Source organism: Oncorhynchus gorbuscha, linkage group LG01, assembly GCF_021184085.1.
Source record: "Oncorhynchus gorbuscha isolate QuinsamMale2020 ecotype Even-year linkage group LG01, OgorEven_v1.0, whole genome shotgun sequence".
In the NCBI taxonomy this organism is placed as follows: domain Eukaryota; kingdom Metazoa; phylum Chordata; class Actinopteri; order Salmoniformes; family Salmonidae; genus Oncorhynchus; species Oncorhynchus gorbuscha.
In genome coordinates this window covers 33,108,654-33,131,537 of record NC_060173.1, presented here as the reverse complement: position 1 = coordinate 33,131,537, position 22,884 = coordinate 33,108,654, and the positions used below count along the sequence as shown (strand labels likewise).

At 47.6% G+C, this 22,884-nt stretch overlaps 1 protein-coding gene across 4 annotated transcripts in view; it reads right to left on the bottom strand.

Annotated features, from left to right (window-relative positions):
* LOC124036234 (metabotropic glutamate receptor 3-like) overlaps nucleotides 1–22,884 on the bottom strand; it is a 71,263-nt gene that overhangs the window by 26,554 nt on the left and 21,825 nt on the right. For 2 of the 4 annotated variants that reach the window (XM_046350535.1, XM_046350545.1), the window contains exons 3-6: nucleotides 12,056–12,672; nucleotides 6,599–6,742; nucleotides 3,290–3,559; nucleotides 1,979–2,603 (exon numbers count right to left, since the gene is read on the bottom strand). In XM_046350535.1, coding sequence (XP_046206491.1) covers nucleotides 1,979–2,603; nucleotides 3,290–3,559; nucleotides 6,599–6,742; nucleotides 12,056–12,376 — 1,360 coding nt within the window. In that variant the 5' untranslated portion in view covers nucleotides 12,377–12,672. The remainder of the gene's footprint in view (nucleotides 1–1,978; nucleotides 2,604–3,289; nucleotides 3,560–6,598; nucleotides 6,743–12,055; nucleotides 12,673–22,884) is intronic. The other 2 variants (XM_046350553.1, XM_046350560.1) reach the window with 1 other exon arrangement.

Here is a 22,884-nt window from a genome sequence, read left to right as displayed (position 1 = left end):
ACTGACCTGTGATGCTGATGTTGAGGAGGTAGTTTCAGTACTGACCAGTGAAGCTGAGGATCAGTAGGTAGTTTCAGTACTGACCAGTGAAGCTGATGTTGAGGAGGTAGTTTCAGTACTGACCAGTGAAGCTGAGGATCAGTAGGTAGTTTCAGTACTGACCTGTGAAGCTGATGTTGAGGAGGTAGTTTCAGTACTGACCAGTGAAGCTGAGGATCAGTAGGTAGTTTCAGTACTGACCTGTGAAGCTGATGTTGAGGAGGTAGTTTCAGTAGTGACCAGTGAAGCTGAGGATCAGTAGGTAGTTTCAGTACTGACCAGTGAAGCTGATGTTGAGGAGGTAGTTTCAGTACTGACCAGTGAAGCTGAGGATCAGTATGTAGTTTCAGTACTGACCAGTGAAGCTGAGGATCAGTAGGTAGTTTCAGTACTGACCAGTGAAGCTGAGGATCAGTATGTAGTTTCAGTACTGACCAGTGAAGCTGAGGATCAGTATGTAGTTTCAGTACTGACCAGTGAAGCTGAGGATCAGTAGGTAGTTTCAGTACTGACCAGTGAAGCTGAGGATCAGTAGGTAGTTTCAGTACTGACCAGTGAAGCTGAGGATCAGTAGGTAGTTTCAGGCAGTACTGACCTGTGAACCTGAGGATCAGTAGGTAGTTTCAGTACTGACCTGTGAAGCTGATGTTGAGGAGGTAGTTTCAGTACTGACCAGTGAAGCTGAGGATCAGTATGTAGTTTCAGTACTGACCAGTGAAGCTGAGGATCAGTAGGTAGTTTCAGTACTGACCAGTGAAGCTGAGGATCAGTATGTAGTTTCAGTACTGACCAGTGAAGCTGAGGATCAGTATGTAGTTTCAGTACTGACCAGTGAAGCTGGGGATCAGTAGGTAGTTTCAGTACTGACCAGTGAAGCTGAGGATCAGTAGGTAGTTTCAGTACTGACCAGTGAAGCTGAGGATCAGTAGGTAGTTTCAGGCAGTACTGACCAGTGAACCTGAGGATCAGTATGTAGTTTCAGGCAGTACTGACCTGTGAACCTGAGGATCAGTAGGTAGTTTCAGGCAGTACTGACCAGTGAACCTGAGGATCAGTATGTAGTTTCAGGCAGTACTGACCTGTGAACCTGAGGATCAGTATGTAGTTTCAGGCAGTACTGACCAGTGAACATGAGGATCAGTATGTAGTTTCAGGCAGTACTGACCTGTGAACCTGAGGATCAGTATGTAGTTTCAGGCAGTACTGACCAGTGAACCTGAGGATCAGTAGGTAGTTTCAGGCAGTACTGACCTGTGAACCTGAGGATCAGTATGTAGTTTCAGGCAGTACTGACCTGTGAACCTGAGGATCAGTATGTAGTTTCAGGCAGTACTGACCTGTGAACCTGAGGATCAGTGTGTAGTTTCAGGCAGTACTGACCTGTGAACCTGAGGATCAGTATGTAGTTTCAGGCAGTACTGACCTGTGAACCTGAGGATCAGTATGTAGTTTCAGGCAGTACTGACCTGTGAACCTGAGGATCAGTATGTAGTTTCAGGCAGTACTGACCTGTGAACCTGAGGATCAGTGTGTAGTTTCAGGCAGTACTGACCTGTGAACCTGATGATCATTAGGTAGTTTCAGGCAGTACTGACCTGTGAACCTGAGGATCAGTGTGTAGTTTCAGGCAGTACTGACCTGTGAACCTGAGGATCAGTATGTAGTTTCAGGCAGTACTGACCTGTGAACCTGAGGATCAGTATGTAGTTTCAGGCAGTACTGACCTGTGAACCTGAGGATCAGTGTGTAGTTTCAGGCAGTACTGACCTGTGAACCTGAGGATCAGTATGTAGTTTCAGGCAGTACTGACCTGTGAACCTGAGGATCAGTGTGTAGTTTCAGGCAGTACTGACCTGTGAACCTGAGGATCAGTGTGTAGTTTCAGGCAGTACTGACCTGTGAACCTGAGGATCAGTGTGTAGTTTCAGGCAGTACTGACCTGTGAAGCTGATGTTGAGGAGGTAGTCTCTGTAGAGCTTGCGTCCATCCAGAGCCTTCATGCTGTCACAGAGCTTGGTGGTGTTGGAACACAATGTTCTCTGCATCTTATGGAGGGCGTGGGCCATGGCGTATACCGCATTCACCACAAACATGATCTTGGACTCCGGCTCAAAGTTACTATTATCCACCGACACACCCTTCTCACAGGGAGGGAGGGAGAGAGACACCATCCCCCCTGACCCTACTCCTCCTGCCCCACCTCCTCTGCCGCCAAGTGAGCACTGGAACTTCTGCTCCCAGAATTCCCGGTACCAGGGGTTGCGGCGGTTGTTGATTGGATCCAGAGACAGGAAGTAGCGGTTGAAAGCCGGCACGGGATTGGCCGCCAGTTCCAGGGTAATGGCCCCGTCGGCCGTGGCCTCGTTGCCCTTGACAATGCTTTCCTGTGCCCCCCAGCCATCACTGGCCACCCAGATGAAGGTGGTGTTGAGTCGTGCGGCGGCAGAGAGGAGTTCTCGAGCGTCATCACTCCTCAGGAAGAGAACTGCCACGCGGGCATTGGGCTTCTGGAGGAGTTGCCTGATCACTGCCTCATATGACTTCTTAGCGTTAGAGCGCCCCACCTGGACAGGAGGTAATGTGATATTTAAACTGGAACCAGAGGGAGTAAACACAATTGAGGAAGAGGTCGACTACATATAATAGCAGTCTAAAATACATAGTATCACGCTGTAGGGTTAACCCTTAACCCAAATCTTGTTGTTTCTGTCTGACCAACCCCTCATGTTCTCCATGCCTGTTCCTCCATATTCTAACCTAGGTCTACTCCTATCTCCTTCACTGTCAATCTAACTTTTTAATACCCTGACAGCCCTATCTCCTTCACTGTCAATCTACCTATGTAATCCCCTGACAACCCTATCTCCTTCACTGTCAATCTACCTATGTAATCCCCTGACAACCCTATCTCCTTCACTGTCAATCTACCTATGTAATCCCCTGACAACCCTATCTCCTTCACTGTCAATCTACCTATGTAATCCCCTGACAACCCTATCTCCTTCACTGTCAATCTACCTATATAATCTCCTGACAACCCTATCTCCTTCACTGTCAATCTACCTATGTAATCCCCTGACAACCCTATCTCTTTCACTGTCAATCTACATATATAATCTCGTGACAACCCTATCTCCTTCACTGTCAATCTACCTAGGTAATCCCCTGACAACCCTATCTCCTTCACTGTCAATCTACCTACAGTATATAATCTCCAGACAACCCTATCTAAACTCCTATTTCTTCCTACCTTCTCAGAGGTAGCGATGCAGATGTTCCTCATACGTGCTTCCTGTTCGAAAGCCTCTATGCCCGTCTCTCCGTAGTCTCCCTCTGATGCCACCGTGGACACGTAGGTCCAGTTGAACAGCCGCAGGATCTCTGCCATGGCTTTGGCCTGGTAGAAGTCAGGGGGCACCGTGCGGGCAAAGTAGTCATAGCGCGTCTTGTCACTGAGCTTGGCACTGGTGGAGGCATAGCTGATCTGAGGGATCTGGAAGAGGCGGAGCAGGTTGGCCACCTGGGAGAGAGAGGCAGAAATATGTGAGAAACAGACACACACACAGATGATGATGCACACACACACTTGCATAAACACACACAGTCAATAAAGAGCAAATGCATCCATTAGTGTTGGACATCAGGGCTGGGGTCCATATATATATTCCCTTCCTTATGGTCACGTTCTCCTGATTTTACACGCTCATACGCACACACACGCACGCACGCACGCACGCACACACACACACACACACACACACACACACACACACACACACACACACACACACACACACACACACACACACACACACACACACACACACACACACACACACACACACACACACACACACACACACACACACACACACACACAGTTGTGTTGGTTTAGCTCATGTTTAATCCAGTTAGGGCATGGTACTGTGGCTCGTCTATATTTCATTTAATTCACAGCACAACTCTGTGAAGTTTTGAAAACATGTCAGCACCTCATTAGATGAATAATCCAGGAGATTAAAACACACTTGCACGCACACACAGCCACATGCACAAACAGACACACTGTACAGATGGATATACTGACGTGTCTCTCTATCTAATCATATTACTATGATACTATCATGTAAACATGGGAAATACATTCCAGTAATGTGTGCAGGTGTGTGGATTGAGAGCGTGTGCAGCGACAGCATGTTACGTGGGTCAGATGTTGTTACTTTACAAATGGCTGCTAGGCGTCAGTGTTTACCTCTATGGTTGTATAGGAAAACACTCTCTCTCACACGCACGCACGCACACACACACACACACACACACACACACACACACACACACACACACACACACACACACACACACACACACACACACACACACACACACACACACACACACACACACACACACACACACACACACACACACACACACACACACAGACTGCTCTGAGGCCTAACAACAACAATAACTGTCAGCCAGAGAAAACAAGGACTAATTGTGTGTGATGAAAGAAAAAGCGATGGATGGATAACAATGAGAGAGGAGGAGACTGGGCTGAGGTCAGAATACACTGGGCTCTCCCCAGTGGCCCAATGCAGCCATTTTTATCTCAATATCAAATCATTTCTGGGTAACAATTAAGTACCTTACTGTGATTGTTGTCAATTAAAATGTATCATCTTAGCAAGCGACTGTCTGGGAATGGTCTGTGTGGGGAGGGAAAAACTGAAAACTATCTGTTTTCAAACTAGAGGTTTGGAGCTGTCTTTCTTATTGATGTGACCAGGCAGGCCAAAACTCCATCCCACCAAAACAGGCTGAAATTTCAGGCAGTCTTTTCAAACAGCTCTTACACTAAAAGGGCATTATCATAATTGTCACAATTTCACAGTATTATTCCAACATCATGGTGGAAATGTATATAAAACATAGGAAATCATGTTTTAGACTGCACTGGGCCTTTAATACAAAGAGCGAGATGGGGCGGAAGAGATGGGGTCCCTCTCACCCCCCCCCCCACTTTAAGATTTAGATGCACTATTGTAAAGTGACTGTTCCACTGGATGTCATAAGGTGAATGCACCAATTTGTAAGTCGCTCTGGATAAGAGCGTCTGCTAAATGACTTAAATGTAAATGTAAATGGAGAGAGAGCAAGACAAAAGAGAGATGGAAAAACAAAGGAAAAACAGGGAGAGTTGGAGGGAGAGATAAATTGAGAAGATTATGGATTTGGGTCTAATGGAGGAGAGGAAAGGAGAGGATACTTTGTATTGTCACACACAGCAAATTGGCCAGTGTTGAAATGAACACCTAGTGGTGTAAAACAATCCCCAGTGTTGGTTTTAATAACCAGAGTTATTGTTTTACACTTTGGAGATTCAAACGGTCCCATCAAAACCTTGCTCATCATTATCATATTTCCCAGCATGCTCTATTGCAGGTGGATTTTTATAGGATTGTTTTGAATATCTGTGTTTTTGCATGCACATTGATCGAGTGATTAATCTTATGCTACACAAAGATAAAGAACATACAGTTTTCAAAACTAATCCAATCAAGTTAGTTATTTTTACTGCACCCATTACTGAAATGGTTATTCCAGTTTAAATGGTTTAGCTAGTCTTTATACACTATTATTTAACCCAGATTGTCACTCTGAATGGAGGTTGTGGGTTAATAAAAATGGCAACTGTTGGTTATTCTAACTCTGTCTGGATTCCAATAGGAATTACACTTTACTTTGCAAGGCAGCATAATGTGACTTCCAGTCCTGATGTGACCTGTAAACCATGGAGTTTCTTAGGCTAAAACTAAACCATCAAAGTGAGGCTTTACAATAGCATTCACCTAGGTACTCACTTGGTGAAAGCCACAGGCCTTTAAAATGAAAAAACAAATGCAAAACCCATGTCTCTATCACTAACATATACAGTCATGGGTGGTCACTCTACAACTCACTCAAAAAGAGAGACACACTGGTGATATGCTAATTAGGATTTACACCATACAGTGTTAAAACAACACCCAACAATGACTTACAGATGTTATTTATTTACATTAAGAAAGTGTAACAGTGTGAGCACTAAGCAAAGTGGGACCAGTTTACTATAAATCCAGTGTTATTTTTTGCTCTTTAGGTGGTGCTTATTACTCTACAATAGAGCCATGCAAACACCCCAATCAAGTTTAACACTTTAAAAGTTGAAACTCTGCAACAGAGTTCAATTTTTAAGAGTTAAATGTACACCATTGATTTTGCTGTGCAGGGGAGAAGAAGAGGGGGATTTATGCTGAACTAGGTGATGCCTTCAAAACCCGCCACTAGGGGCAACGATGAGTGCTACAACAATTCCCTATCTCAAACATTAACCCTTACCTTAACTATTCAGAATTAAAGCCTAAACTTAGCCGTCCAATTGTTTCTGTTTTAACCCTATTCCAAACCTTAACCTTTACCTTAACTTCGGAATGAATGCCTAAACTTAACCCCATGATCAAACGTTGAATACTAAAGTCAAAACGTGTCAAACTATGAGATCTTGTGTGTGTGTTACCTGTATAGACACGCTGCTATAGGATCCTCCTATAACTCCAGCGATGGCCAGTGGACTGTCGTCCTGTAGTGCGTAGGATCCATCAGGACAGATAAACTCTGTATCGTCCACCTTGGTCAGAGATGCACGTACAAACTCCAGCGCCTGGGGAGTACACACACACACACATACACCCAATCTTGTATAACTAACCTTGTGGGGAAACACAAGTCAGTCCCATTGAAAATCCTATTTTCCCTAACCTAACCCTAAACCTAAACCGAATTCTAACACTAACACTAATTCTAACCTCAACTCATTTGACCTTGTGGGGACTAACAATATGTCCCCAGTTGGTCAAATTTGTTTTTGTTTACTATTATTGTCCACGCGCACACACACACGCGCACACACACGCACACACACACACACACACACACACACACACACACACACACACACACACACACACACACACACACACACACACACACACACACACACACACACACACACACACACACACACACACACACACACACACACACACACACACACACACACACACACACACACACGCACACACACACCCATGTACATACACTCAATAAAAACTTACTGAAAATTTAAATGTAATATTTTCAAATCTTTTGAAAGAAAAGGTTTTACTTTGTGATGTCAAGGTCAATCTCAATATGCTCAGATAGAAAAAGCAGGAAGCAATAAAAAGTGTGTGTGGTTGTTTGTGCGTATGTGTGTGTGTATGTGTGTGGGTGTGTATGTGTGTGGTTGGTTGCGTGTGGTTGTGTGTGTGTTTGTGTGTGCGTGTGTGTGTGTGTGGTTGCGTGTGGTTGTGTGTGTGTGTGTGTGGTTGTTTGTGCGTATGTGTGTGTGTGTGTGTGTATGTGTGTGGGTGTGTATGTGTGTGGTTGCGTGTGGTTGTTTGTGCGTATGTGTGTGTGTTTGTGTGTGGGTGTGTATGTGTGTGGTTGCGTGTGGTTGTGTGTGTGTTTGTGTGTGCGTGTGTATGTGTGTGGTTGTGTGTGTGTGTGGTTGTTTGTGCGTATGTGTGTGTGTGTGTGTGTGTGTGTGTGTGTGTGTGTGTGTGTGTGTGTGTGTGTGTGTGTGTGTGTGTGTGTGTGTGTGTGTGTGTGTGGGTGTGTATGTGTGTGGTTGCGTGTGGTTGTGTGTGTGTGTATGTGTGTGGGTGTGTATGTGTGTGGTTGCGTGTGTGTTGTGTGTGTGTGTGTGTGTGTGTGTGTGTGTGTGTGTGTTGTGTGTGTGTGTGTGTGTGTGTGTGTGTGTGTGTGTGTGTGTGTGTGTGTGTGTGTGTGTGTGTGTGTGTGTGTGTGTGTGTGTGTGTGTGTGTGTGTGTGTGTGTGTGTGTGTGTGTGTGTGTGTGTGTGTGTGTGTGTGTGTGTGGTGTGTGGGTGTGTATGTGTGTGGTTGCATGTTGTTCTGTGTGGCTGTATGTGTGTGTGTGTGTGTGGGTGCATAAGTGTGTGGGTGTGTATGTGTGTGGGTGTGTATGTGTATGGGTGCGTATGTGTGTGGGTGTGGGTGTGTATGTGTGTGGGTGCGTATGTGTGTGGGTGCGTATGTGTGTGGGCGGAGGTGCGTATATGTGTGTGAGTGCGTATGTGTGTGGGTGTGGGTGTGTATGTGTGTGGGTGCGTATGTGTGTGGGTGTGGGTGTGTATGTGTGTGGGTGCGTATGTGTGTGGGTGCGTATGTGTGTGGGTGTGGGTGCGTATGTGTGTGAGTGCGTATGTGTGTGGGTGTGGGTGCGTATGTGTGTGGGTGTGGGTGCGTATGTGTGTGGGTGCGTATGTGTGTGGGTGTGGGTGCGTATGTGTGTGGGTGCGTATGTGTGTGTGTGGGTGCTTATATGTGTGAGTGCGTATGTGTGTGGGTGAGTATGTGTGTGGGTGTGGGTGCGTATGTGTGTGGGTGCTTATGTGTGTGAGTGCGTATGTGTGTGGGTGCGTATGTGTGTGGGTGTGGGTGCGTATGTGTGTGGGTGCTTATGTGTGTGAGTGCGTATGTGTGTGGGTGCGTATGTGTGTGGGTGTGGGTGCGTATGTGTGTGGGTGCTTATGTGTGTGAGTGCGTATGTGTGTGGGTGCGTATGTGTGTGGGTGTGGGTGCGTATGTGTGTGGGTGCGTATGTGTGTGGGTGCGTATGTGTGTGGGTGTGGGTGTGTATGTGTGTGGGTGCTTATGTGTGTGAGTGCGTATGTGTGTGGGTGTGGGTGCGTATGTGTGTGAGTGCGTATGTGTGTGGGTGTGGGTGCGTATGTGTGTGGGTGTGGGTGCGTATGTGTGTGGGTGCGTATGTGTGTGGGTGTGGGTGCGTATGTGTGTGGGTGCGTATGTGTGTGTGTGGGTGCTTATATGTGTGAGTGCGTATGTGTGTGGGTGAGTATGTGTGTGGGTGTGGGTGCGTATGTGTGTGGGTGCTTATGTGTGTGAGTGCGTATGTGTGTGGGTGCGTATGTGTGTGGGTGTGGGTGTGTATGTGTGTGGGTGCTTATGTGTGTGAGTGCGTATGTGTGTGGGTGCGTATGTGTGTGGGTGTGGGTGCGTATGTGTGTGGGTGCTTATGTGTGTGAGTGCGTATGTGTGTGGGTGCGTATGTGTGTGGGTGTGGGTGCGTATGTGTGTGGGTGCGTATGTGTGTGGGTGCGTATGTGTGTGGGTGTGGGTGTGTATGTGTGTGGGTGCTTATGTGTGTGAGTGCGTATGTGTGTGGGTGCGTATGTGTGTGGGTGTGTATGTGTGTGGATGTGGGTGCGTATGTGTGTGGGTGCATATGTGTGTGGGTCTGGGTGCGTATGTGTGTGGGTGTGTGTGCGTATGTGTGTGGGTGTGTATGTGTGTGAGTGCGTATGTGTGTGGGTGTGGGTGTGTATGTGTGTGTGTGCGTATGTGTGTGGGTGTGTATGTGTGTGGGTGTGGGTGCGTATGTGTGTGAGTCCGTATGTGTGTGGGTGTGGGTGCGTATGTGTGTGGGTGTGGGTGTGTATGTGTGTGGTTGCGTGTGGTTGTGTGTGTGGGTGTGTATGTGTGTGGTTGCATGTGGTTGTGTGTGTGTGTGTGGTTGTGTGTGGGTGTGTATGTGTGTGGGTGTGTAGTGTATGTGTGTGGTTGTGTGTGGTTGTGTGTGTGTGTGTGTGTGTGTGTGTGTGTGTGTGTGTGTGTGTGTGTGTGTGTGTGTGTGTGTGTGTGTGTGTGTGTGTGTGTGTGTGTGTGTGTGTGTGTGTGTATGTGTGTGTGTGGGTGTGTGGGTATGTATGTGTGTGGTTGTGTGTGGTTGTGTGTGTGGTTGTGTGTGTGTGTGTGTGTGTGTGTGTGTGTGTGTGTGTGTGTGTGTGTGTGTGTGTGTGTGTGTGTGTGTGTGTGTGTGTGTGTGTGTGTGTGTGTGGTGTGTGTGTATGTGTGTGGTTGTGTGTGGTTGTGTGGGTGTGTATGTGTGTGGTTGCAAGTTGTTCTGTGTGGCTGTATGTGTGTGTGTGTGTGTGGGTGCATAAGTGTGTGGGTGTGTATGTGTGTGGGTGTGTATGTGTATGGGTGCGTATGTGTGTGGGTGTGGGTGTGTATGTGTGTGGGTGCGTATGTGTGTGGGTGCGTATATGTGTGTGGGCGGAGGTGCGTATGTGTGTGAGTGCGTATGTGTGTGGGTGTGGGTGCGTATGTGTGTGGGTGTGGGTGTGGGTGCGTATGTGTGTGGGTGCGTATGTGTGTGGGTGTGGGTGCGTATGTGTGTGGGTGCGTATGTGTGTGTGTGTGGGTGCTTATATGTGTGAGTGCGTATGTGTGTGGGTGCGTATGTGTGTGGGTGTGGGTGCGTATGTGTGTGGGTGCTTATGTGTGTGAGTGCGTATGTGTGTGGGTGCGTATGTGTGTGGGTGTGGGTGTGTATGTGTGTGGGTGCTTATGTGTGTGAGTGCCTATGTGTGTGGGTGCGTATGTGTGTGGGTGTGGGTGCGTATGTGTGTGGGTGCTTATGTGTGTGAGTGCGTATGTGTGTGGGTGCGTATGTGTGTGGGTGTGGGTGCGTATGTGTGTGGGTGCGTATGTGTGTGGGTGTGGGTGTGTATGTGTGTGGGTGCTTATGTGTGTGAGTGCGTATGTGTGTGGGTGCGTATGTGTGTGGGTGTGTATGTGTGTGGGTGTGGGTGCGTATGTGTGTGGGTGCATATGTGTGTGGGTCTGGGTGCGTATGTGTGTGGGTGTGGGTGCGTATGTGTGTGGGTGTGTATGTGTGTGAGTGCGTATGTGTGTGGGTGTGGGTGTGTATGTGTGTGGGTGCGTATGTGTGTGGGTGTGTATGTGTGTGGGTGTGGGTGCATATGTGTGTGAGTCCGTATGTGTGTGGGTGTGGGTGCGTATGTGTGTGGGTGTGGGTGTGTATGTGTGTGGGTGTGGGTGCATATGTGTGTGAGTGCGTATGCGTGTGGGTGTGGGTGCGTATGTGTGTGGGTGCGTATGTGTGTGGGTGTGGGTGCGTATGTGTATGGGTGCGTGTGGGTGTGGGTGCGTATGTGTGTGAGTGCGTATGTGTGTGGGTGCGTATGTGTGTGGGTGTGGGTGCGTATGTGTGTGGGTGCTTATGTGTGTGAGTGCGTATGTGTGTGGGTGCGTATGTGTGTGGGTGTGGGTGCGTATGTGTGTGGGTGCTTATGTGTGTGAGTGCGTATGTGTGTGGGTGCGTATGTGTGTGGGTGTGGGTGCGTATGTGTGTGGGTGCTTATGTGTGTGAGTGCGTATGTGTGTGGGTGCGTATGTGTGTGGGTGTGGGTGCGTATGTGTGTGGGTGTGGGTGCGTATGTGTGTGGGTGTGTATGTGTGTGGGTGTGGGTGCGTATGTGTGTGGGTGCTTATGTGTGTGAGTGCGTATGTGTGTGGGTGCGTATGTGTGTGCGTGTGGGTGCGTATGTGTGTGGGTGTGGGTGCGTATGTGTGTGGGTGCGTATGTGTGTGGGTGTGGGTGCGTATGTGTGTGGGTTTGTATGTGTGTGAGTGGGTGTGGGTGCGTATGTGTGTGGGTGCGTATGTGTGTGGGTGTGTATGTGTGTGAGTGTGGGTGCGTATGTGTGTGGGTGTGTATGTGTGTGAGTGCGTATGTGTGTGGGTGTGGGTGCGTATGTGTGTAGGTGTGGGTGCGTATGTGTGTGGGTGTGTATGTGTGGGTGTGTATCTGTGTGGGTGTGTATGTGTGTGAGTGCGTATGTGTGTGGGTGTGTATGTGTGTGAGTGTGGGTGCGTATGTGTGTGGGTGTGTATGTGTGTGGGTGTGGGTGCGTATGTGTGTGGGTGCGTATGTGTGTGGGTCCGTATGTGTGTGGGTGCGTATGTGTGTGGGTGCGTATGTGTGTGGGTGTGTACGTGTGTGGGTGTGTATGTGTGTGGGTGTGGGTGCGTATGTGTGTGGGTGCGTATGTGTGTGGGTGTGTATGTGTTTGAGTGCTCACCAACCTGTTCCAGTGCGTATGTATCTCTAGAACAGGTGTCCAGTATGTGAACTCCCAGACTGACTCCAGGCAGTAGAGTAGGATCAGAGTTGATCCTGTCTATAGCAAACAGCATGGCCTCCAACCTCTGGATCCCCCTGTCCTCGTTCACCCTCCCACACTCCTCTATCCCTCCCCCCTTCTCATGGACTGGGAACAGCCCCCCCAGAACCAGGTCACCCTCGATCCGGATCTCCCGACGGGGGTGAGGGGGGTCCACCCCGAGAGACACCAGCACACATTGACACAAAACAGCTAAGAGGACTGTGGTGATACGGGATAACATGGTGGAGAGGGGAGGAGAGGACAGGACAGGAGAGGACAAGAGATGAGAGGAAGGAAGGGAGGGAGGGAGAGAGGGGAGAGGGGGAGTAAGGTTAAGGATTAGGAGGAGTGAGGGGCTCGAGGTTAAGAGTATGGGTCAGGGGTGAGGGTTTAAAGCTAAGGGGTCAAGGGTCAAGGTAAGGGAGTTGTGAGGTGCGGTCGCAGTAACTGCTGGAACTGTTGGTAGTCCATCTAATGGTCAAGGAGAGTTCCACTGGACCATACATGGAAGAGCACAGAGTCTGGACATCAGACCTTCTAAAGGAGAGAAGAGAGGGGTGGGGGGGGTGACAGAATATCAAGAGATCAGGCTAAACAACTAAAGAAGCCCAATGTATCTACAGTACAGGTGACAAACTCAATGTTTTCTGCTGGTCTCAAAGATGTGAGAGTTTTGGGGTTTTGTTAACAAGAGCTGACAGTAATGTTTACTTCACAAACAGTCAGACCATGACTAAATGGATTTGGAGAATGTTGCCCCCCCCCTCTCTCACTCTCCACTTCTCTCCCTTTATCTCGCCCTATTTCTGCCTCCTTCTCTTGCCCTCTTTCCCCAATCTCTCTCTACTGCAGCAAACTCTGTTACTCTTCCTACTGCGCAATACCATGTGTGCATGTGAGTATGTGTGTGTGTGTATGCCTGTGGCTGTATCAGGATAAGTCTGTTCAGATGGCATGCTGATATAAAAGCCCAATGTTCTGATGCCACCGCTGTGTGTGTGTGTGTGTGTGTGTGTGTGTGTGTGTGTGTGTGTGTGTGTGTGTGTGTGTGTGTGTGCGTGCGTGCGTGCGTGCGTGCGTGTGTGCGCGTGTGCGACCGAGCTGATACTATCTCCTCAACTAAAGCTCCCTCTGTCTCCCTAAACCCAGACTATCTACCAAGCAGCATAACTAGTACCACTGTCTCTTCACAACCAACAACCTAATGCCTTACAACACATATGTTCCTTCAACACACCAGAGCTAGAGAGAAAGAGAGAGAAGTGTTAACTATGTATGATCTGAGTACTGTCTTCAAAATCAGTCTGAACTGAGAGAGAGAGAATGTGTGTGTGTGACATAAATGCATGCATGAGTGTGCATGTGCATGAGTGTGTGTGTGAGTGTGCATGCGAGCATGAATGCATGTGTGTGAGTGTGTGTCAGCAGGTAGGAGGATAAAAGCGTCTCTGAGACGGAGTCAACTCTGAGCTCTGATACTGCAAGGGGCTGTTTCTGCGTATACACTCTAATCTGAACCCAACACTGCTAGGTATAAAACACACTACTATTAATGTACTCCTTTTGTACTTTAGGTTCAGGTAGTCCCAAACAGTACACTCTAAAGAATGCTGGGTTAAAAACAGCAAAATGTGGGTTATTTGGTAACCCAGCGCTGGGTAAATATTGGACAGAATAGACAGATACATGCCCCACTTCTCTTGAATGGCTGCGTGAAGTTGCTGGATATTGGCGGAACTGGAATACGTTGTCATGCTCAATGGGTGACATGTCTGGTCAGTACAGTATGCAGGCCATAAAAGAACTGGGAAATGTACAGTTCCTTGCGACATGGGGCCCTGCATTATCATGCCAAAACATAGGGTAAATTGCCATCGATAAAATGCAATTGTGTTTGCTGTCCGTAGCTTATGCCTGTCCATACCTCAATCCCAATGCCACCAGGGACTCTCTGTTTACAACGTTGACATCAGCAAATAACCCGCCCACACGACGCCATATACGTGGTCTGCGGTTGTGAGGCCGGTTGGACATACTGCCAAATACTCTAAAACAACGTAGGAGGCGGCTTCTGCTAAATAAATTAACATTAAATTATCTGGCAACAGCTCTGGTGGACATTCCGGCAGTCAGCATGCAAATTGCACGCTTCCTCAAAACTTGCGACATCTGTGGCATTGTGTTGTGTGACAAAACTGCACATTTCAGAGTATCCTTTTATTGTCCCCAGCACAAGGTGCACCTGTGTAATGATCATATTGTTTAATCAGCTTCTTGATATGGCACCATCCCTACAGTGAAGCATGGTGGTGGCAGCATCATGCTCTGGGGATGTGTTTCAGAGGTAACTGATTGACTTGATTGTAACTGTTGTTACTCAGGGTTGCCAGCTCAGAATCCTCTTTCCAGGGGCTGTATTTTTATTTAGCTTATACATTTTCTTTTTATAAAAAAAATGTCTGCCATCATAAAGAATGTAGCTGCTGTTAGCTTAGCTGACATGATCTCTTCTCTAAACAATATGACATTTCTCCCTTGTGTTCACCAGAGATGTGGTACTTTGTAAACAAGTCTAGCTGTTAGGTCACAAACATGTTTTGTTTTTAGTCAGGGCAACCTGTTATTTAGACCGGTTTATGGAATAAGTTCGACTGTGGATGTGTTCCATGTGATGCTTGGAAGACGAAGTTCACATTTATCTTTTAATGTAAAAGGTAAAAATTAAGGAATAAAGTTGTGAAGACCTTTATTTCCCATCAGTACAAAACATTGTTGAGATGCTTTTCAGACAACAATGCTATTCAGACGTGTTTGTTGCATCATATGTTCTGTTGCTACTGTTCCAATCACATATTTGCGATGGCAACCACCAAACACGGACTCTGTCTACCCTACCTGCTCTGTCTACCCTACCTGCTCTGTCTACCCTACCTGCTCTGTCTTCCCTACCTGCTCTGTCTACCCCACCTGCTCTGTCTACCCTACCTGCTCTGTCTACCCTACCTGCTCTGTCTACCCTACCTGCTCTGTCTACCCTACCTGCTCTGTCTACCCTACCTGCTATGTCTACCCTACCTGCTCTGTCTACCCTACCTGCTCTGTCTACCCTACCTGCTCTGTCTACCCTACCTGCTATGTCTACCCTACCTGCTCTGTCTACCCTACCTGCTCTGTCTACCCTACCTGCTATGTCTACCCTACCTGCTATGTCTACCCTACCTGCTCTGTCTACCCTACCTGCTCTGTCTACCCTACCTTCTATGTCTACCCTACCTGCTCTGTCTACACTACCTGCTCTGTCTACCCTACCTGCTCTGTCTACCCTATCTGCTCTGTCTACCCTACCTGCTATGACTACACTACCTGCTCTGTCTACCCTACCTGTTATGGTTACCCTACCTGCTCTGTCTACCCTACCTGCTATGTCTACCCTACCTGCTCTGTCTACCCTACCTGCTTTGTCTACACTACCTACTCTCTCTACCCTACCTGCTCTGTCTACACTACCTGCTCTGTCTACCCTACCTGCTATGTCTACACTACCTGCTCTGTCTACCCTACCTGCTATGTCTACCCTATCTGCTCTGTCTACCCTACCTGCTCTGTCTACACTACCTGCTCTGTCTACCCTACCTGCTATGTCTACCCTATCTGCTCTGTCTACCCTACCTGCTCTGTGACCCTACCTGCTCTGTCTACACTACCTGCTATGTTGACCCTACCTGCTCTGTCTACCCTACCTGCTCTGTCTACCCTACCTGCTCTGTCTACCCTACCTGCTCTGTCTACACTACCTGCTATGTTGACCCTACCTGCTCTGTCTACCCTACCTGCTCTGTCTACCTACCTGCTATGACTACACTACCTGCTCTGTTTACCCTAACTGTTATGTCTACCCTACCTGCTATGACTACCCTACCTGCCATGACTACACTACCTGCTCTGTCTACCCTACCTGCTATGACTACACTACCTGCTCTGTCTACACTACCTGCTATGTCTACCCTACCTGCTATGACTACACTACCTGCTCTGTCTCCCCCCCACTGTTATGTCTACCCTACCTGCTATGACTACACTACCTGCTATGTTGACCCTACCTGCTCTGTCTACACTACCTGCTCTGTCTACCCTACCTGCTCTGTCTAGCCTATCTGCTCTGTCTACCCTACTTGCTCTGTCTACACTACCTGCTATGTTGACCCTACCTGCTCTGTCTACCCTACCTGCTATGTCTACCCTATCTGCTCTGTCTACCCTACCTGCTCTGTCTACCCTACCTGCTCTGTCTACCCTACCTGCTATGTTGACCCTACCTGCTCTGTCTACCCTACCTGCTCTGTCTACCCTACCTGCTATGTCTACCCTACCTGCTATGTCTACCCTACCTGCTCTGTCTACCCTACCTGCTTTGTTTACCCTACCTGCTATGTCTACCCTACCTGCTCTGTCTACACTACCTGCTCTGTCTACCCTACCTGCTCTGTCTACCCTATCTGATCTGTCTACCCTACCTGCTCTGTCTACACTACCTGCTATGTTGACCCTACCTGCTCTGTCTACCCTACCTGCTATGTCTACCCTATCTGCTCTGTCTACCCTACCTGCTCTGTCTACCCTACCTGCTCTGTTACCCTACCTGCTATGTTGACCCTACCTGCTCTGTCTACCCTACCTGCTCTGTCTACCTACCTGCTATGACTACACTACCTGCTCTGTCTACCCTAACTGCTATGTCTACCCTACCTGCTATGATTACCCTACCTGCTATGTCTACCCTACCTGCTCTGTCTACCCTACCTGCTTTGTCTACACTACCTGCTCTCTCTACCCTACCTGCTCTGTCTACACTACCTGCTCTGTCTACCCTACCTGCTATGTCTACACTACCTGCTCTGTCTACCCTACCTGCTATGTCTACCCTATCTGCTCTGTCTACCCTACCTGCTCTGTCTACACTACCTGCTCTGTCTACCCTACCTGCTATGTCTACCCTATCTGCTCTGTCTACCCTACCTGCTCTGTCTACCCTACCTGCTCTGTCTACACTACCTGCTATGTTGACCCTACCTGCTCTGTCTACCCTACCTGCTATGTCTACCCTACCTGCTCTGTCTACCCTACCTGCTCTGTCTACCCTACCTGCTCTGTCTACCCTACCTGCTCTGTCTACACTACCTGCTATGTTGACCCTACCTGCTCTGTCTACCCTACCTGCTCTGTCTACCTACCTGCTATGACTACACTACCTGCTCTGTCTACCCTAACTGCTATGTCTACCCTACCTGCTATGACTACCCTACCTGCCATGACTACACTACTACCTGCTCTGTCTACCCTACCTGCTATGACTACACTACCTGCTTTGTCTACACTACCTGCTATGTCTACCCTACCTGCTATGACTACACTACCTGCTCTGTCTCCCCCCACTGTTATGTCTACCCTACCTGCTATGACTACACTACCTGCTCTGTCTACCCTACCTGCTATGTCTACCCTACCTGCTCTGTCTACCCTACTTGCTTTGTCTACACTACTTGCTCTCTCTACCCTACCTGCTCTGTCTACACTACCTCCTCCGTCTACCCTACCTGCCCTGTCTACACTCCTCTTTCACTCGATCCTGACTAGTCTGCCAGTCCCTGCCTCTGAAAAACATCCCCAGAGCATGATGCTGCTACCACCATGCTTCACTGTAGGGACGGTGCCAGGTTTCCAGGCCAAATAGTTCAATCTTGGTTTCATCAGGCTAGAGAATCTTGTTGGTCTGAGAGTCCTTTAGGCAAACTCCAAGTGGGCTGTCATGTGGCTTTTATGGAGGAGTGGCTTCCGTCTAGCCACTCTACCATTAAGGCCTGATTGGTGGAGTGCTGCAGAGGAACTATGGGGCTCTGTCAGAGTGACCATCGGCTTCTTGGTCACCTCCCTGACCAAGGCCCTTCTCCCCTGTTTGTTCAGTTTGTTGTGTACCTTTCCAAATCATGTCCAATCAATTGCATTTACCACAGGTAGACTCTTATCAAGTTTTAGAAACATCTCAAGGAGAATCAATGGAAACAGGATGCACCTGAGCTCAATTTTGAGTCTCATATAAAAGGGTCTGAATACTTATGTAAATAAGGTATTTCTTTTTTTTATTTATTTGCTATCATTTCTAAAAACCTGTTTTCGCTTTGTCATAATGGACTCTGGAGCAGTGGAAATGTGTTCTCTGGAGTGATGAATCACGCTACACCATCAGGCAGCTCCAACCTCAACTCAACTCCAACCTTTGGGATGATTTGGAATGCCAACTGCAAGCCAGGCCTAATTGCCCAACATCAGTGCCTGACCTCACTAATGCTCTTGTTGCTGAATGGAAGCAATTCCCCGCAGCAATGTTCCAACATCTAGTAGAAAGACTTCCCAAAAGAGTGGAGGCTGTTATTGAAGCAAAGGGAGGACCAACTCCATATTAATGCCCGTGATTTTGAAATGAGATGTTCGACGAGCAGGTGTCAACATACTGGTGATCATAACGTGTATGTGTAGCGCTATGTTTGTTGACATCATACAATACATTCTGGTTGTCACGTAAACATCTGTCAGACCAAAGATGTTATAACACAATGAGGTGAAGGAATGGTTCACTCGACTGACTTGATTGTAACTGATTGACTTGATTGTAACTGTTGTTACTCAGGGTTGCCAGCTCAGAATCCCCTTTCCAGGGGCTGTATTTTTATTGAGCTTATACATTTTCTTTTTATAAAAAATGTCTGCCATCATAAAGAATGTAGCTGCTGTTAGCTTAGCTGACATGATCTCTTCTCTAAACAATATGACATTTCTCCCTTGTGTTCACCAGAGATGTGGTACATTGTAAACAAGTCTAGCTGTTAGGTCACAAACATGTTTTGTTTTTAGTCAGGGCAACCTGTTATTTAGACCGGTTTATGGAATAAGTTTGACTGTGGATGTGTTCCATGTGATGCTTGGAAGACGAAGTTCGCATTTATCTTTTAATGTAAAAGGTAAAAATTAAGGAATAAAGTTGTGAAGACCTTTATTTCCCATCAGTACAAAACATTGTTGAGATGCTTTTCAGACAACAATGCTATTCAGACGTGTTTGTTGCATCATATGTTCTGTTGCTACTGTTCCAATCACATATTTGCGATGGCAACCACCAAACACGGACTCTGTCTACCCTACCTGCTCTGTCTACCCTACCTGCTCTGTCTACCCTACCTGCTATGTCCACCCTACCTGCTCTGTCTACCCTACCTGCTATGTCTACCCTACCTGCTCTGTCTACCCTACCTGCTCTGTCTACCCTACCTGCTATGTCTACCCTACCTGCTCTGTCTACCCTACCTGCTATGTCTACCCTACCTGCTCTGTCTACCCCACCTGCTCTGTCAACCTAACTGCTCTGTCTACCCTACCTGCTCTGTCTACCCTACCTGCTCTGTCTACACTACCTGTTCTGTCTACCCTACCTGCTATGTCTACCCTACCTGCTCTGTCTACACTACCTGTTCTGTCTACCCTACCTGCTCTGTCTACCCTACCTGCTCTGTCTACACTACCTGCTCTGTCTACCCTACCTGCTATGTCTACCCTACCTGCTCTGTCTACCCTACCTGCTCTGTCCACCAAACACTGTCTCTGTCTACACTACCTGCTCTGTCTACACTACCTTCTCTGTCTACCCTACCTGCTCTGTCTACACTACCTGCTCTGTCTACCCTACCTGCGCTGTCTACCCTACCTGCTCTGTCTATCCTACCTGCTCTGTCTACCCTGCTTGCTCTGTCTACCCTACCTGCTATGTCTACACTACCTGCTCTGTCTACCCTACCTGCTCTGTCTACCCTACCTGCATTCTCATGCGCTGTCTATCCTACCTGCTCTGTCTACCCTACCCGCATTCTCCTGCTCTGTCTACTCTACAGGCTCTACATTTACATTACATTTAAGTCATTTAGCAGACGCTCTTATCCAGAGCGACTTACAAATTGGTGCATTCACCTTATGACATCCAGTGGAACAACCACTTTACAATAGTGCATCTAAATATTTTAAGGGGGGGAGGGGGGGTGAGAAGGATTACTTTATCCTATCCTAGGTATTCCTTAAAGAGGTGGGGTTTCAGGTGTCTCCGGAAGGTGGTGATTGACTCCGCTGTCCTGGCGTCGTGAGGGAGTTTGTTCCACCATTGGGGAGCCAGAGCAGCTCTGTCTACCCTACCTGCATTCTCCTGCGCTGTCTACCCTACCCGCATTCTCCTGCTCTGTCTACCCTACCCGCATTCTCCTACTCTGTCTACCCTACCCGCATTCTCCTGCTCTGTCTACCCTACCTGCTCTGTCTACCCTACCCGCATTCTCCTGCTCTGTCTACCCTACCTGCATTCTCCTGCTCTGTCTACCCTACCTGCATTCTCCTGCTCTGTCTACCCTACCTGCATTCTCCTGCGCTGTCTAGACTACCTCAATTACTGTTGTTGTCATGTTCTCTTTCATAATTCAACAAGTGTGTCAATAGCAGGATACCCTCGGATAAGAAGATCAACACACTTGTCTCTCGATTAGACCTATCTAAACATTTAAAATTCTCAAAAAAATGAACACCAATCAAAATAGTGTCATCTTTCTTCTCATGTGAGTGTCGAGATGGTGCGTTAAATCCCAGACGAAGCATTAGCATTCTTACAGATTCAATGGAAATCCAACAGATTCCATTGAGCACATTTCAGCCAGTTTGTGTTTGACAGGTCATTACAAACACGCACCACCCACAACCGCAAGGCTCTCCAGAGGATAGTGAGGTCTGCACAACGCATCACTGGGGGCAAACTACCTGCCCTCCAGGAGACCTATAGCACCCGATGTCACAGGAAGGCCAAACTGATCATCAAAGACAACAACCACACGAGCCACTGCCTGTTCACCCCGCTATCATCCAGAAAGCGAAGTAAATACAGGTGCATCAAAGCGGAGACCGAGAGACTGAAAAACAGCTTCTATCTCAAGGCCATCAGACTGTTAAATAGCCATCACTAGCACAGTGAGGCTGCTAACTATATACACATACTCATTGGCCACTAATAAATGGAACACTAGCAATTGAATTATGTCACTTTAATAATGTTTGCATATCTTGCATTACTCATCTCATATAAATACTGTATTCTATACTATTCTACTGTATCTTAGTCTATGCCACTCTGACATTGCTCATCCATATATTCCTTACTTAGATTTGTGTGTATTGGGTATATGTTGTGAAATTGTTAGATATTACTTGTTAGATATTGCAGCACTGTTGGAACTAGAAGCACAATAATTTGCACATGCAATAACATCTGCTAAACACGTGAATGTGACCAATAAAATGTTTTTTGATTTTATTTGATTTCCACAGTCGTAACATTAAACGGGAAAAAACGACAGGCACAAGCTAAAAGAGTCGCAGGTGTAAAATGAATCCAATAAATCAAGGGATATTTAAGTGACAAGTGGATTTTGTACCCCTAAAACACAGGAAATAGATCCACATGTGACACAATCTCAATCGCACGCCCTTTCCCACCTGGACAAAAGGAACACCTATGTCAGTATGCTGTTCATTGACTACACCTCAGCATTCAAAACCATAGTGCCCACAAAACCCCCAGGTTGTAATGGTAGGCAATAACACATATGCCACGCCGATCCTCAACACTGGGGCCCCTCAGGGGTGTGTACTTAGTCCCCTCCTGTACTCCCTGTTCCCCCATGACTGCATGGCCAAACACGACTCCCAACACCATCATTTAGTCGACACAACAGTGGTAGGCCTGATCACTGACGATGAGACAGTCTATAGGAAGGAGGTCAGAGACCTGGCAGTGTGGTGCCAGGACAACAATCTCTCCCTCAATGTGAGCAAGACAAAGAAGCTGATTGTGGACTACAGGAAAAGGCAAGCCAAACAGGCCCCCATTAACATGGACGGGGCTGTAGTGGAGCGGGTCGAGAGTTTCAAGCTCCTTGGTGTCCACATCACCAACGAACTATCATGGTATAAAAACACCAAGACGGTCGTGAAGAGGGCACGACAACACCTTTTCCCCATCAAGATTTGGCATGGGTCCCCAGATCCTCAAAACGTTCTACAGCTGCACCATCGAGAGCATCCCCAACTGGTATGGCAACTGCTCTGCATCTGACCGTAAGGTGCTACAGAGGGTAGTGCGTACGGCCAAGTACGTCCCTGGGGTCAAGCTTCCTGCCACCCAGGACCTTTAAACCAGGTGGTGTCAGAGGAAGGCCTCATAAATTCTCAAAGACTCCAGTCACCCAAGTCATAGACTGTTCTCTCTGCTACCGCATGGCAAGCAGTACCAGAGCGCCAAGTCTAGGTCCAAAAGGCTCCTTAATACTTTCTACCCCCAAGCAATATGACTGCTGAACAATTTGTCAAATGGCCACACAGACTATTTTGCACTGACACCCCCTTTGTTTTTACACTGCTGCTACTCGCTGTTTATTATCTATGCATAGTAACTTTACCCCTACCTACATGTACAAATGATCTCGACCAATCTGTACCCGTGCACACTGACACTGTACCAGTACCCCCTGTATTTAGCCTAAATGATAGTTATTTTATTGTGTTATAAAAAAAAAGTACTTTAGTTTATTTAGTAAATATCTATTTTCTTAAAACTGCATTGTTGGTTAAGTACTTGTGAGTAAGCATTTCACGGTATTCGGCGCA